Raw genomic sequence first — 17152 nt, 5'->3', positions numbered from 1 at the left:
TCCTGTGCACTCGGTGGCCGAGACTGGATCGGGGGAAGAATGGCATCTTCCTCGTCGTCATCCTCGTCCTCGAGGATGGTCGACAATACCTCGTCATCGTCATCTTCCTCTCCCGCTAACGGGTCGTCAAACAGCGGGGGAAGGACGGGTGACACTTTCTCCATCATCTCTGCCCATGAGCTAGTGGTTTGCGGACAATCCATGGGTTCCTCTCTGGGTTGAGCAGAGAGGCATGGGTCCGATTTTCCCGCGACTGCCACGCGAAGTCTCCTTTCACGGATCTTAGTCGAGAATGCAGCACAGTGCGGGCAGCCCTCGGGGTTGGACAGCGCTGCCTGAGCGTGTTTAGTGCCCAGACAGGAGATGCAGAGGCTGTGTGCATCCCTAGCAGAAATCCACATTCCACAAGCACACGGGTGCGGAGGACGACCCTTTCCTCCGGGGCTCTCCGGTTCTATCGCAGTAGCCATGATAGAGCTAGCACTCTCTTCGTACGATGAGTTACACCACAACGTGACAACTAGTACGGAGCTGTGCTGCGATTAGAGAGCTCTCTTATTCCTATCTCTTTTGGAGCGTGGTGAGCGCACCGAAAAAGACTCGGAAATAAAAGGAAAAAAACTTAAGAGCAGGAAAACTCGTCTTGACACGTTAGTTATCTTACTCTTAAGTGACGAAGTCACTCGACAACTTAAGAATTGATTGCGTTAGGGACGTTACCTCTCGGCTCCGTCGAGAAACTGTTAAGCAATAATTCCCAAGTCTGCTGAGGACAGCTTCCGAATCTTCCACGGGGAAGAGAGCGAGAATGACGAAACGGCAGGTAGCTGCGGTTTATATACAGGGAGGTAGGACTCCCTAATCGCTGCAGCGATTGGTCTGCCACGGTTGGCAGACGTTGTGTAATTGGTGCTTCCGCGATCGGTCACGCCCAGAGGCGTTCCCATAGTGAGATACCGAACGAATGTTAGAAGGAGAACTCAGAACGTCTAGCCGAGAAAAGTCTGCTCCAGGCGGGGTACATGAACGCCGAGCGCCCGGTCATCGCTGGATCAACTAGATAAAATTTTCATAAATCTTTAAATAAACCACAGATTTGAGCTTTAAACAACTACATTCTCGCCTGAAAAACTCTTAAAACTACATTTCATGATACAGAAACAGTAGTATTATATGTCAACTGTATTAAAAAATGGCGCTTCTTATGTTGTCATTCTCCGTGGCGCTGCCTTGTGAGCTGTCAATCAAGCTGTCAATCAAAGTTAACCACACCCTTATTGTCATACATTTTATATCTAAATACGATCTAAACTAACGAGATAGAAAAAATTCACCCCCCTCACAGTTGTCAGGCACTCGGAAGCTATCGAAAAATACAATAAAAGTCCATGGGACCAACCTGTAAAAACATGAATTTATGCTGTGAAAACGGACATTTTAACATGGGGGCTATGGACATTTGCTCCCTTTTGGGACCTGCCCCTAGCGGATTTTCGATGTATTGCAGTTTTTCGCACTTCCGGGTAGGCTTCATTTTTCAGATCAGAATGTTGCCGCTTGAAAATTACTCACTGCTTTTGACTGAATAATCTTTGTAGCTTTAATAAGGAGTAATCTAAATTTAATTTATAATTTATGCTGTGAAGACTGTTTGATAACTTTATTCAATTTCTGTATATTTCCTACCTGTTAGACAGGTGTGGCCACAGGTAAATATGACATTTATTATGGGTTTATGTGAGGATTGTTTAAAGCTCACTTACATAAAAAGTTGTTATATTTTTGAAGCCTAATAAATGTAAAAAAAATATATATATAGCTTTCAATTACTCTAATGTTGAATGGCTATAATTAATGTTTCAAATAATTTTCGAGACATCAGTATCTGTATTAGTATCAGTGATACTGGCTTTCATTCATAAAAACATAACATTAAACAAGTATTTAAAATATACTGTCTTAATGCTGTTTCTACATTAATTTGGAGATTAACTGTGAAATTATTACATAAAAAAAACGTATAAAAACGTTAGTGTTTTTAAACGCGATTAATCACAGAAAAAAAATTGTGATTAATCTAGTTAATTTTTTTAATCGATTGACAGCACTAGTTTCATCACTTAAAGTGGAAAATATTAAAGCGAATTAAAGACCCCAGAAAAGGGTTTTGTGGCTTTTACTTCACATCTGTTAAAATGCTCTCATGATTGTGACATAAGCTAAAACCTATTGGCTAATTTAAAAAAAGCCAAGCTCTTCAGTATCTTGCTCCCCAACTTCCTGTTTCAATAGGAAATACATCATCACATGAAAGAAAACAGGCTCATCAAGCCATTTCATGGGGTCTTTAAATTTTAATGAAAGACATGTTATTCACTTTAATATAGGTACTGTATAAAATTTATAATAGCAAATATGTGATGATAAATTGATTTTTCTCTTTAAGGGGATCAGTTCATGTCCACCACATCAGACCGTCTATACCCTCCTAAGGTAATTTTATTGATGTGGTACTGTTTTATGTTAATTTCCATTATTTGTGCTGTCAAATCAATATTTGTCTTGTGGCTATATTATCCTCAGCCAAATACAAGAGTGGTCGTTGCCAAGTTTTCTATGGGCGCTGTGACAGTGGAGGAGCTTTTAGTGCTTGGCAAACCATTCGGCACAATTGTGAAGCACCTAGTGTTCCCAGCAAAGGTAATAACACACCAGAAAGACATTTAGGATCATACACAATGATTAACCATTTAGTAATTTCATGTAACTTGGTGTCGAACTTAATAAATTGGTGTCGAAGGCACCTGGGCACTGAAGCTCATGGGCCCCCCTCCCCTACTCTACCTGACAACCACACCCTCCAAAGGAGGCACCAGAATTTCAGAATTTTTGGTGGTGTTTCCACGGAGATATTGGCCGAAAACCACCGGTGCGCTTCAAAATGACGTCCGCCGGTGACGTCGCGATCATAGAAGAAAATCGCTCGTATCTCGGCAACGTGAAGACCCAGAGAGCTCAAATTCGGGAGAGGAGGTCCCACGGGGACCCTTGCTCGAACACGAGAGTGGCAGGCCTCGGGGACCCGGGCGAGTTGAACATCGTGGGTGGGCTCGTTCAAAAGGCCTTGTCCAGCACTACGATCAATTAGAGTTTGGGGAATATTGAGTGAGGGGTTCTCGAGATATACCTTCATAAATATAAGGTATTTTCATTCACCTTTATATTTTTATATAAAAAAAAAAAACTCCCATTACGGAGGGCCCCTCTCTGCGCAAGGGCCCCTGGGCACGTGCCCAGATTGCCGGTATGGTAGATCCGGGCCAGTGTTTGCCTCACTATTGCTTTATCGTATTGTGATTAAAGAGGCTACATGCAACTTTTTCCCCAAAATAAACGTAACAATAGCCTTTTTATTTGACCATTTATGACTCAAACAGCTCCTGATGAGCATACTGACACCTTGTCAGCTCACAGCGGGTGCACCTATAAGCCTGTATCCTATTTTTCCTATTTTCTGTCGGGTCGGATTTTTCGCGCGCTGTCTGCGGATATGACGTCAAGCGTGTTCATGTTGTGTCATATATATTGCAAACAAACTTAGTTTCTCAAACAATATATGTATTTGACTGTTCTTACCTCTGTAAACATAATTTTGACTTCTTTGCAGCGGATGACTTGTGAAGTGTGCACGTACGAGCGCGAGCATAAAGGAAGAGCAGTTCCGTTTTTTGGCCACAGGTGTCAGTCGCGAGTTTAAATTTCAGAAAATTGCATGTAGCCTCTTTAAGCAGTAGACATGTTTACTGTGTCCTGTAATATTATGAAGCCTGTTCACACCAAGGATGATAACTATAACGATAAAGTTCTAAAAATCATCCACACCACACCTATAATGATAACAGCACAGAGAAACGATATCGTTGGGATCACTTTCAGAACGATTTTTTCCAGTTGATGAACAAAAAAAACATTGACAGTGATTTTTTTTAGCACTAGTCAGTTCTCACCACAGTTTTGAGAAATGCTACAATAGTGGGCGTGGTTAGCCGCGGAGTGGAGCGGGAAGAGGGGAGACAGCAATATGGCTTCATATTCAGACAGTTTTATTTTGCTCTCATTGAGTTAAAAGCATCAAAGCTTCCCACAAATGCACACTGCAATTTACTATTACACGCAACACAGTATACATATATTATACATGGTTTTGTAAGTTGACTGTAAAATTACACAAATGCATACGTACATGCTATATGAACACGCTGTTGCATCTTTAATAACTTTTGAGGCATATTTTGAAGTACCTACAGAACAAGAAAATGTCACATCTGTGACGTTGACATGAAGACTAATTTAAACCCGGAAGATGAAGAAAAAAATTAACTACAGTAGTCAACATTTGAAGTGGATCAAAAAAGTTCATCAAAGTTGTCCTAAGACAAGAACGGGTATTGTTCAAAATTCATGCATAACTTTGATGAAAGGTTTTGATCCACTTCAAATGTTGACTACTGTATTTTTCTCCTACACTTAAAACTAACATATGGTAACATTGTCCTCTATAATGTTCAACACCCATAACTCTGTTAAAGTTTATTGTAGGGTTTCAGACCTTTTTAAAGGGTAACTCTCGCCAAAATACAACCTAGGGTCTTTTTGTTATTCTACCTGAGGCGAACTTGCATTTAAAAGCATAATTAGAATGGAAACGCCACTTTTAAGTTTGACCGTATTTTCGTAAATTGCCTGTGCTTGGGGCACTTCTTTGATAGCATCAAAATCACTATTTTTAAAACACTAAGAAGGCTCGACACATTGAGAATTGAGCATTGAGAACATTGTTTGTGTACACAGAGTTTACTAAAAAGAAAGATTTTGAACAACTCACAGTAGCTGTGTCCACCAGCATTTTGACAGTCAAAAATAGTCGATCTCCGAATGCGACGTAACAGGGAGGAGAGTAAAGATGGAAAGCTCCTAAAGCTTAGTTCCATATAAATTCACAGATAATTTATTGTTTTGTCATTAGTGAAAATCAATATTGACCTTGTATTTGAAAAAGGATGCTCATATAAGAAGCAATACTAAAATTCAGAGTCAGTTCATTCACATTCGGAGATCGACTATTTTTGACTGTCAAAATGCGGGCGGACACAGCTACAGTGAGTTGTTCAAAACCTTTATTTTTAGTAAACTCTGTGTACACAAACAATGTGCTCAATGCTGGAGTTCATGTGTAGAGCCCCTGGTGATACTTCGAGCAAAGTTTCATGTTGTATCGAGCCTTCTTAGTATTTTAAAAATAGTGATTTTTGATGCTATCATAGTAATGCCCCAAGCACTCCCATTCAAAAGGCAATTTGACCGAAAACGAAAATACGGTCAAACCTAAAAGTGGCGTTTCCATTCTAATTATGCTTTTAAACAAATGTTCGCCTCGGGTAGATTAACTAAAATACCCTAGGTTGCATTTTGGTGAGTTACGCTTTAGAGTTTAGTTTATCAAAATTGAAATATTGTCATATTGTTCCAAATCTGCATGTTGTGTTCCAGAAATCAGTCACTCTCATACGCACATGTGAATACAGGTCTGCAATAATATTGTTTGCTGGTTAACAGGGTTTTTTGGAGTTTAGTTCTCACAAGGAAGCTCAGAATATGGTCAGTCACTTCAAGTTGAAACCAGCCTTCATCAAGGAGAACCGAGTCATCCTCTACTTGTCACCAACAGTGGAAGGCATTCATGTGAGTAGGAAGCCCACAAATCACATCCTATATGCTTAGTTTCGCAATGTTTAAAAGTCTATCCATTTAACATGGATTTCCTATACATATTTCTGATTTGCAGTCACCACCCAAGTTTGATGAGCCTTCACAAAAACGAACAAAACGTTCGAATGCACCTTCTGTGGTTTGTTTTTCGCGTTTGCCTCCTGGCGAGGGCATTGAGGATGAAGTGCTAGAGCTTGCAGGCATGTTTGGGGAGGTGTGGCAGTCAAAGTTCACAGACTGTAAGGTAAGGTTAAGGTTATGATGGATTGAAACTTAAGAGACTGACCTGTGATGAACGTTGAGATCTCTGTGAGATATATATTTGCATATATATATTGACCCTTCACAGATAGATTATACTCTCATATTGAGTCAATACATTTTCAAGTGTTAAAAACGTTTAATTGATTTCATGTGCTCATTTTGTCAGCCCTTATACAAATTCATCACGGTTGTTCATTTTGTTGTTGTGTGTGTTCAGGCTTTGATAGAGATGGTTGACTGGCGTGATGCCGACATCATGGTGAAGTATTACTACAGTAACCCACTGAGGATTCAAGGCAAAAGTGTCAAAGTAGCCATGTCCCACATCACCAGCCTGCGGTAAGAGACTTCTGATATCCCGAGCCTGAATTTTCCTTCCTACATTCCAGAAAGAAAAAATAAAGAAATATCAAATATATCAAAGTGACTGATCACCACAACAAGCTTCTAAACGCACAAACGGATAACCTTATCTCTGCACAGCTGCAATTTAGACAGTATCTAGACAAATCTCATGACCGGGAGAGCAAAAAAGGACATGGTCTTCGTTGTTACCTTTTGGCTTTGTTTTTAATTTTGACAAGTGTCTCTCTCCATCCATTATGTTTTTATTTGCGTCATTAACATCAAGCATGCTGTATTTTGAAGTGACAGGAGAGAGAGTTCACATTCATTTATCATGTTCTATAATTTACAGATTTTTTTTTCTTTATTTTTATTACACTCTAGTTAAATGTGTTTGTGTATATAAGATACAAATAAATAAATAAATAAATAACTACCGTATTTTCCGGACTATAAGTCGCACTTTTTTTCATAGTTTGGCTGGTCCTGCGACTTATAGTCAGGTGCGACTTATATATCAAAATTAATTCAGACTGAGATGAACCAAAAGAAAACATTACCGTCTACAGCCGCGAGGGGGCGCTCTAGTTGGCGGAGTTGTTCAAAAGCGACGCCAAGGATGAAGAAAATGATTTGGAATGAGATCGCGGGAGCTTGGTGAAGTTGTTTACTGGTAAATTTCTTGTTGGACTCGCTGGCTTATGTTAATTTAGCCTATTCAGCCTCCCAGGTATATGTTCTTTATGCTATTGTGTAGCTGAATAACTGTTAATGTGTTGCATTAACACACCGGACACCTATTCAGCCTGTTGTTCTGTGTAGTTGAATAACTTGCCTATATTGATTAAATGTCTGTTCTTGGTCTTGGATTTTGTGAAATAAATTTCTAAATAAATGCGACTTATAGTCCAGTGCGACTTATATATGTTTTTTTCCTCTTCATGACGCATTTTTTGACTGATGCGACTTATACTCCGGAGCGACTTATAGTCCGAAAAATACGGTAATTGCAAACTCGTGAGCATCCTAATGGGCCCTAATGTTTAGCGTACTCTGAGTCTGCACGCCCATAACAACACCTCTATCTGTCCTTCACAGCCTCAATTTCATCCACATCAAATTATATATAGCTTTTTATTTCACGTCATGAACATAGACAGGGTAGCTGGCATGGCGTTTAACTATAAACAAACAAACATATAGCTTTTACTCTGATTAAAGTCCATTACTTCCTACAAAGCAACTCTTCACATTTTTTTATTTAAAATAAAAATGAGCTTTTTGACCAACACTAAAATCGTGATACATAGTTGTTTAGTAGACGCGTTACTTTAAATCTATAACACATTTATAACCACAAACTTTTCCTTTAAATCAAATGTCTAAATGTAGTTGCATTAAAAATTATGACATTTCAAAATTAACATACTGTCCTAATTCATTTCAGAAACAAAATACTTTTCAAATTTAACCAGTGTTTTTAATAAAGAAATGAATACAATTCTCAGTCAGTTAAATAATGAAATACCTAATTAAATAAAAAAAAATAAAAAAAATTGATGGTTGTTTTTCATTTGTAAATTTGATTTATAGCATGCTAGTTATCACTCACCAAATCTTAAAATAAAAAATATATTTTGTAAAGATAGTGTAAGCACCTAAGCATAAACCTTCAGAGCAAAAGGTTTTATATGCATTCATAAACATGCATTCAGTTTGTGCAAATATTTGACTGTTTAACGTTTAGGTCCTGTGGGCACACTTTTAAAACTGTATTTTAATATTTAATTATGTTGCAGTGACTCATTGTAAGTACCTTACTGTAAACAACAATAAAAAAATAAAAAAAATGATTCATGCATGATTCATATTCATACCTAAATCTGTAAATGAGTTTCACATGAAACAAAATGTGGTGACCTAGTAGATTTATTTCAGGTGATGTGTGTTGTGGGAAATTTATGAAAATAAGTGAATCATGCCTCCACAGCTGTGATAATCACAGAGGCTGTCAGTAGAGCTTAATTTAAAAATGTCAATTGAAAACCTTTTTGTTTTTTCTCTCTCTCTCAGAGAAAACAGTACTGAGCCTCCGTCCAGAAAGTTAGACTCAAGCAAATACAGCAGACAACGAGACGAGTCCACGTCTAGCAACAAGGACAAAAGCGACAGCTCTAACCAGGAAGCCACAGAAAAAGAAAAACAGTTAATTGAAAGTGAAGACAAGGTGATCGATAATGAGGAGGGAATTCAGCTGGAGGATGAATCTGGGCTGCTTGATGAGGGGACAGATGACACTGCGGTTACCACCGAGGAGGAGGAAAAAAAGGGAGAGGAGGAAAGGTTGGAAGAGGAGGGGGCTACTACTGCTGACGAGGAGAACAGAGAGAGAGATTCACAGCAGAATCAAGACGAACGGGTTAGTTTGACACTGTACCACATGAAATTTGCATGTTAAAATATGCTATTAAAATAGCAATAAGTAAGTATAAGCACTGTTCCCCAATGATCATCTCAGTAATGATGCTGAAAATTCAGCTTTGCAATTTGATTTAAAATGTATTCCGATCGAAAAAATTTATTAATATTTCACACTATTAGTTTTAATGTATTTGTCATCCAATAAATGAAGCCTTGCCCCAAACATGAACGGTACTGTAAAATGCATGTTTGCTCTCTTAGGGCCAGATTAACTAAACGGGGCAAATTAGCATGAGAGCACAATTCCAAAAAAGTGGGTGTTCTGCGCGTGATCCACTGACATGCAAATTTAAGAACACAGACGCAGCCGGATCATTTCCATAATGACCAACACAATCCACCGAGAGCATCTGGTTTAAAGGGGACATATGCTAAATCCACTTTTTTAGCCCTTAAATGCATTTTGTTGTATATTTTGAGTGTTTAGAAGTACAGAAAAGTTGAAATTATTCTCTTCAGGTGCTTCGTTGATATCTTTATATTCTGTTTTGGCCTTATTTTTCAACCTGTTCCGATTTTTCTGTTATCTATGACGTTTTGTGAACTATTACGTCACAGTATTTGCAGCGGAACTGCCAAATAAGGACATTGACTTCCAGCCCAACACTTCGAGCAATCCGCCATTTTTATTTCTCGCTGCAATTTTGTAGTCCAAGCTCAAAGATGCAGAAGTTACGAGAGGGTAAGTTAAAATGTTCGGTTGTTGGATGTAGTAACCCACACGCTTCATTACACCGTCTAATGTAGATGAACTGCTGCGCTTGTGACAGGGCGCATGTTTAACTGAAAGAACGAGCAGAGAGAGAGAGACCCAGTCGCGCGCACGCACTCTCTCTCTCTTCGGAGCCAGGCGAAAGTGTAAACAAGACACCGTCTCCAAACTAGACGCTGTCTTGCTCTCTCTCCCTCGCACATATTAATCAAAATAAATCGACACGGTGGTAAAAGGTCGGAAGACCAAAGTTTCATGTGTAAATACAGTAACACACCATTGCGATACATCCATATGAAGACGTTGTTCTGCAGGTTCGTCGTCTTCATTTTCATCTCGCTCCGGCTCCGACTCTGGCTCGAACATGTAAGGCTGGCTGGACAAGTCTTCCGTTGTTGACATTTTGTTAATAACGTGTGAATAAAAAGTTTCTGTGCTGCTAGATAATCGTATCTCTGCTATCAAACTACAAAAAATGGCCGAACGGGGTGGAGTTGAACCGAGTGTCACCTCTGCATCCTGACTAGGGTTGGGTATTGGTTGGGTTTTATCCGATACCAGTACCTACTCGGTATTTTTCAAACGGTTCCGGTGCTTAAACGGTTCTTGAAACGGTACTTAAGAAAACTAAACCGCACACACTTTATCAAAAAAATAATACCTCTGTGTGTGTGTGTGTGTGATTTTCTGAAAAAGATTTTCTGATTTCTGATTAAATGAAAAATTGTGCCCTTTAAAAGGCTACTGATGTAGCACAAAACACTTGAGTTAAGATAAAAATTTTGTCTTCTCATATTATGACTTTTACAAAACAGAGAAATATCTGACACTGAGCAGAAATATTTAACACACACAGTATAGCCTCATATAAATATACTTGATATTGATATACTTCATACTTGATATGCAAGATTTGCAGTTGGCATTAAAATGCTAGACTTACCCGAAGAGGAACACTGGCAGCTGAACTTGAACTTTAGTCAAGCGTGTCAGAGGTTTTGGGTTCTAATCCGCATTCGTAGTTTTTTTATTTATTTATTTATTTATTTATTTAAACCGATTATGCTCATCAGTGGTTGTATATCAAGCAGGGACACTTTGTGTCCATTATATTTTGAGATTTCACCAGAACGAATAGATATGAGGCGCCGTCTATAGGGCTTAAATCAAACTTCATTCACGCACATATGAAACCCTTGCATACACATATACTAGGTAGTCACACATACATGTATACTGCTGAATGCTCAAACTAATACATATGAAATGCACAATGCTCACGCACACATACGCAAACTCTACACACACGAGACGCGCGGAACTCTCCGCGCACATACTCATCTGAGACGCGAGCACGCACACACAAACTCTCCGCGCACATAATCATATAGACGGCGCCTCATAAATAGATCGATCTCCGCAGCGTATTGAAGCGCGCGTCCGAGTGAAGACAGTGTGGGAGCCAAGAGAAAACACTGTATCCGCGCCACTGATCGCAGCGGCAACGAGCACTTTGATCACTTGATTTAAAAAACACATTTCAGCGCTAGATCGTCTCTTATTTAACAAACGAACTAAATGAATGCTCTGCTGGTTAACTGGAGATGTTTTATTATTGGATCATTCGTGCCGCGAGATGTTTTATAGGGGGCGGTAAAAAACGTCAGGCACCGAAAGTTTCGTTCTTATTCGGTCTGGTTATTACCGTTTACGTTGGAACCGGTTCCCTATTGGAACCGGGTTTCGGTACTCAACCCTAATCCTGACTGATATAACTGATATAAATACTAGTGTAGAACATTGCATAGAAATTGTGTCTATTCCTCGTTTAGTGCGATAAAATCATAAATCTACTGCAGGATCTAGGAAAAATCTAATTGTTATTAAAACAGAAAATGTTGCTATTAGTAAACAAAAACAATTTCTAAAGCTAGGTCTTTTAAACATTAGATCACTCACACCTAAGGCAGTTATTGTAAATGAAATAGTCACAGATTATAGCATCGATGTACTTTGCCTTACTGAAACCTGGCTTAAACCAAATGATTATTTCGGTCTAAATGAGTCTACTCCATCAGGATACTCCTATAAACATGAGCCCCGTCTGATTGGTCGTGGCGGCGGTGTTGCAACAATCTATAGAGATTTTCTTAGTGTTACTCAGAAAACGGGCTATAATTTTATTTCGTTTGAATTACTTGTACTAAATGTTACGCTCTTAGATGCTAAAAAAACATCCCTATTATCTTTAGCCTTGGCTACCGTATATAGACCGCCAGGGCCGTACGCTGATTTTCTAAAAGAATTTGCAGATTTTCTCTCAGACCTATTAGTTAATTTCGATAAAGCATTAATTGTTGGAGATTTTAACATACACGTAGATAATCAAAATGATGCGTTAGGGGCTGCGTTTATAGATTTATTAAACTCCTTTGGGGTTAAGCAAAACGTTACCGGACCAACTCATCGTTTTAATCATACACTCGATTTAATTATATCACATGGAACCGATCCAACCGATATAGATATCATTCCACAAAGTGATGATGTCACTGACCATTACATGGTAACTTGCATATTACGTACTCCTGTAATATATCATGCTGCGCTGCGTTATCGATTAGGCAGAACAATCCTTCCATCCACCATAGATAATTTTTCAAATTGCTTATCGGATCTGTCTCAGATGCTCAGTGAACCCAAACAAACAGATGAACTAGAGGAACTAACCAGCACTATGAGCACCATTCTCTCTGGAACACTGGATATTGTTGCACCTATTAGACTAAAAAAGGTCAGAGAGAAAATTAAAGCACCATGGTACAACAATACTACGCGTGTTCTAAAGAGAGAAACCCGTAATTTAGAGCGTAAATGGAAACAAACTAATTTAGAGGTTTTTAGAATCGCTTGGAAAGACAGTACGTCACGTTATAAAAAGGCCCTAAAAGTAGCCAGGGCTGAGCACCTCCGCAATCTAATAGATAATAACCAAAACAATCCTAGGTTTTTATTTAACACCGTGGCTAGACTAACAAATAAACAAGCGTCACCTGAACAAAATATTCCGTTACAGTTTAGTAGTAATGATTTCATGAATTTTTTCACTGAGAAAATAGAAAACATCAGAACCACAATTGTAAACGTTCAATCCTCAATCGCGCCTTATAATTCAGCATTGATTATCACCCCGCAAGAACAACTACAGTGCTTTACAACTGTAGAACAAATAGAGTTAAATAAACTTATCACTTCCTCTAAAACAACAACATGTTTATTAGATCCCATACCAACTAAACTACTGAAAGAAGTGTTACCTATAGTGGAAGAGCCTCTCCTCAATATTATTAACTCGTCTTTAACTTTAGGTCATGTTCCAAGAACATTTAAAGTGGCAGTTATAAAACCACTCATTAAGAAACCACAATTAGACCCAAATAACCTAGCAAATTATAGACCAATTTCAAATCTTCCTTTTATGTCTAAAATACTAGAAAAAGTTGTGTCTGCCCAACTAGGCTCTTTCTTACAAGAAAATGACATCTATGAAAAGTTTCAGTCTGGATTTAGGCCGCACCATAGCACTGAAACTGCGCTCGTTAAAATCACAAATGATTTACTTTTAGCTTCTGACCAAGGCTGTATCTCAATACTAGTTTTACTTGATCTTAGTGCTGCGTTCGATACTATAGATCACACAATACTCTTAGATCGACTACAAAATTATACTGGTGTTCAAGGACAAGCATTAAGCTGGTTCAGATCATACCTATCTGACCGATACCATTTTGTCTATTTAAATGGAGAAAAATCGATCATAACTCCAGTAAACTATGGAGTGCCGCAGGGATCTGTGTTAGGCCCTCTATTATTCTCAATATATATGCTGCCACTTGGAAATATTATAAGGAAACATGGAATTAGTTTCCATTGTTATGCTGATGACACTCAAATATATATTTCATCACGGCCGGATGAAAACGCTAAATTATCCAAATTGACAGAGTGTGTTAAAGATATAAAAGACTGGATGACGCGCAATTTTCTTTTATTAAATCCAGACAAGACAGAGGTACTAATCATCGGTTCAAAAAACCGCCCACAAAACCTCTCACAATACAACTTTAACATAGTAGGATGTCCTGTTACTTTATCCTCTACAGTAAAAGACCTGGGTGTTATACTAGACTGCAACCTGTTTTTTGAAAATCATATTTCATATGTTATAAGAACAGCCTTTTTCCACCTTAGAAACATTGCTAAGCTACGTAATATGCTATCTGTTTCTGATGCAGAAAAGTTAGTTCATGCGTTCATGACCTCGAGACTAGATTACTGTAATGCTTTATTAGCTGGTTGTCCTGCATCCTCAATAAACAATATACAGTTAGTCCAAAATGCCGCCGCTAGAGTTCTTACTAGATCAAGAAAATTTGACCATATAACACCAATTCTATCATCACTACATTGGTTACCTATAAAGTTCCGTATTAATTACAAGGTATTGCTACTGACTTATAAAGCCCTAAACAGTTTAGCTCCAGTTTATTTAAAGGATCTTCTATCGCCCTATAATCCATCGCGCTCTTTAAGATCACTAAATTCGAGGCTTTTGGTCATACCTAGGATATCCAGATCATCCAAAGGAGGGAGATCATTTTCACATTTAGCTCCAAAACTCTGGAATAGCCTTCCTGATACTGTTCGTTGCTCAGACTCGCTCTCCCAGTTTAAAACTAGATTAAAGACGCATCTCTTCAGCCAGGCATTCATATAATACTTTTAATCTTACAGTTAAATCCGGTCTCTAGTTCATAAACGCCAGAGGAGAACTGGCCTCCGACTGAGCCCGGGTTCTCCCAAGGTTTTTTTTTCTCCATTAGGTCACCTGATGGAGTTTTTCGGTTCCTTGCCACTGTTGCCTTTGGCTTGCTCAGTTGGGGATACTTAATTTAATCAATCATTCAACAATACTATTGATCAGCATTACCAAACGTGGACGTTTTACTCTAGAAACAAACACTGATGTACTATTTTATTTGATACTGTGAAGCTGCTTTGATACAATCTGCATTGTGAAAAGCGCTATATAAATAAAGTTGACTTGACTTGACTTGACTTGCATCCTGGAGAGGGGGCGGGGTATGAAGTTTCTCAATTGTATTTAAAGAGACCGCACCAAAACGAGTTGCTCTCAGACGCACATCAGAAAAGGGGTAGAAAAGGGGCCTGTGGAGCTATAATAATGAGGAATTCAGACCCAAGCATTGCAGTTCTGCTTTATATAGACTACAAATGTATGATTTATATGTAAAAAGGAACTATTTAAAAGCATGATATGTCTCCTTTAAGACATGCTTTTTTTGGCCGGTAAATAATGGCGAAAATACCAGTAAATTGACGAGCACAAACCTTTTTTTAAAAACTCTCCTCCCATAAATGTTTGTGTCTGAAAAGGAAACTCCTATAAATTCATATGCAATAAGTTCAGCAGCAAAAAGATTGTTCACACCTTTTCAGCACTAATTTTTCACTGCGTGTCTTTAGTAAATCCTGACAGTATTTTTTAACGCCAAAAGAGGGTTTGCGCTGGAGTGAGCTGTTAGTAAATCTGGCTGTTAAAGTTGCACAATAACAGGTTGCTATTAACAACTCAAATTAGACCTTTCAATTGGCTTATACAAAAGCCATAAAAAAAAGGATCATAACAAAAAAATAAACACAGCTTTGGCGTTAAGCGGCAGCAGTTAAGAAACTACATACAGGCCACTATGTGTCAGTATAAAGACCTAATGTGACAAAAAGTGCACAGTGCACCTTTAAAAAAATTAAAAATGTTGTGCACCTGAGGAATACTGTAAATAATGACTGTAATGTGTAACTTGTGTCTTCACAAGTGTGAACAATTCTTCACCTATGTTTTTTGGTGTAGAAGTTTCACATTGACACTTACTAAAAAATGTACTTCAATTTATCTGGATTCGGTCAGATTTACTGAATAGAAAAGTGCTGTTTGCGTACCTGCATCAACCCTGACATTCCTCTCCCGCCAAATATTTCCAGTATTTTGATTGATTCATAAAAGATTGTGTTGATTAATATGTTGAAAAAGTACATTTTCACTGTATGTGTATCTTAAATGGGTTTGGCATGAAACTCTACTTGCAGCTACACCTCTGCTATGGAGAGCTGTGCTGTTCTCACAGGGGATGTGAATGACGTGACTGTTACATGGGTGTCAAATCAAATGCATGTGTGGTGTGAAAGATTTTAGTAAACGTGAAAAAAACAAAATATGCTTAAACAAGAACAACATGAACATTCATTTTGATGCAGTGTGACTAAAAGCACTTATGTCTTATTTCTCCAGGATGATGCAGAATTTCCAGAGAACATGGAGGATTTTGTTACATTGGATGAGCTGGACAACACTGCAGGGGGTGATTCAGCTTTAGGTAAGTACAATTCAAACAGCTCCTGATATCTATTTAAATTACTCAAAGGTGTCAAATCATAAGTTAAAATGTTAGTTTATTGCACCAAAAACAATAATTCCAATCATTTGTTTTCATGGCCATTTTCTACCCTCTCTTTGACCCTTAGAATTAAATGTGCTATTCTCAACATCACAAAAGCAGACATTTTAGATGCTTTTCTAACATTTTCAGCTTTTGCAGCTTAGTTTCGATAAATTACTTTTTTAGACTTGGAAAGAGTTTTACAGTAAAGTCGTAATGAAATGAAAGTAGCAACATATCTTTTCTTCTGTATTGTGATGAACGTCTGAGTGAAATGGATTATTGAAAAAGAAAAGATCTGGAGCGGGGACTAATATATTGATTGTTATTTGGATGGAGGAAGATCTACTCTCGCATTGGCCGGGTTTATGCAGACTAAATGATTGGAGAAGTCAGGAAACGTCAGCAGGGAGAAGTCTGTCATTTCACCGGAAGACCAAGTTTTAACGTTTGATTAAATATTACTAGGAAATTTAAAAAAATTAAACGTATGCATGGATGTTCACAACAAGATCACTAACATTTAGCAAATAGTGACTTTTCATTTCATGTCAACTTTTGATTCAAATGATCATGGAAAATTCTTCATGATATGATCTCTGTAATATTTAGAGTTCTCCCACAATGTGCTTTTTATCTATGACAGTAACACTTTTGCCCATTTATTGCAGAATCCTCTGTGTCACAGGTAAGCATCACATCTCTCATTTTACTAACTTTACTTGTTGGATGTTTTTTAACATAAACATACTGTATAAATGTGACCCTGGATCACAAAACCGGTCACAAGTCGCACGGGTATATTTGTGGCAATAGCCAACAATACATTGTATGGGTCAAAATTATCGTTTTTCTTTTATGCCAAAAATCATTAGGATATTAAGTAAAGATCATGTTCCGTGAAGATATTTTGTCAATTTCTTACCGTAAATATATAAAACATTTATTTTTGTGAGTGAATGCAGCACAATCGCCAACATAAATGCACAACTTTAAAGGAGATTTTCTCAATGTTTAGATTTTTTTTGTCCTATCCTAACAAACCATACACCAATGGAAAGCT

At 38.1% G+C, this 17152-nt stretch overlaps 1 protein-coding gene across 2 annotated transcripts in view; it reads left to right on the top strand.

Moving 5' to 3' along the window:
* Positions 1-17152, top strand: part of LOC307158966 (uncharacterized protein) — a 36385-nt gene that overhangs the window by 11885 nt on the left and 7348 nt on the right. For both annotated transcript variants that reach the window (XM_079872006.1, XM_079872007.1), the window contains exons 4-11: positions 2447-2493; positions 2584-2700; positions 5617-5742; positions 5846-6013; positions 6251-6372; positions 8452-8797; positions 15942-16026; positions 16761-16777. In XM_079872006.1, the coding sequence (XP_079728132.1) occupies positions 2447-2493; positions 2584-2700; positions 5617-5742; positions 5846-6013; positions 6251-6372; positions 8452-8797; positions 15942-16026; positions 16761-16777 (1028 nt within the window). The remainder of the gene's footprint in view (positions 1-2446; positions 2494-2583; positions 2701-5616; positions 5743-5845; positions 6014-6250; positions 6373-8451; positions 8798-15941; positions 16027-16760; positions 16778-17152) is intronic.

This window comes from Squalius cephalus, assembly GCF_949319135.1.
Source record: "Squalius cephalus genome assembly, chromosome: 5".
In the NCBI taxonomy this organism is placed as follows: domain Eukaryota; kingdom Metazoa; phylum Chordata; class Actinopteri; order Cypriniformes; family Leuciscidae; genus Squalius; species Squalius cephalus.
This window is presented reverse-complemented; position numbering and strand designations above follow the sequence as displayed.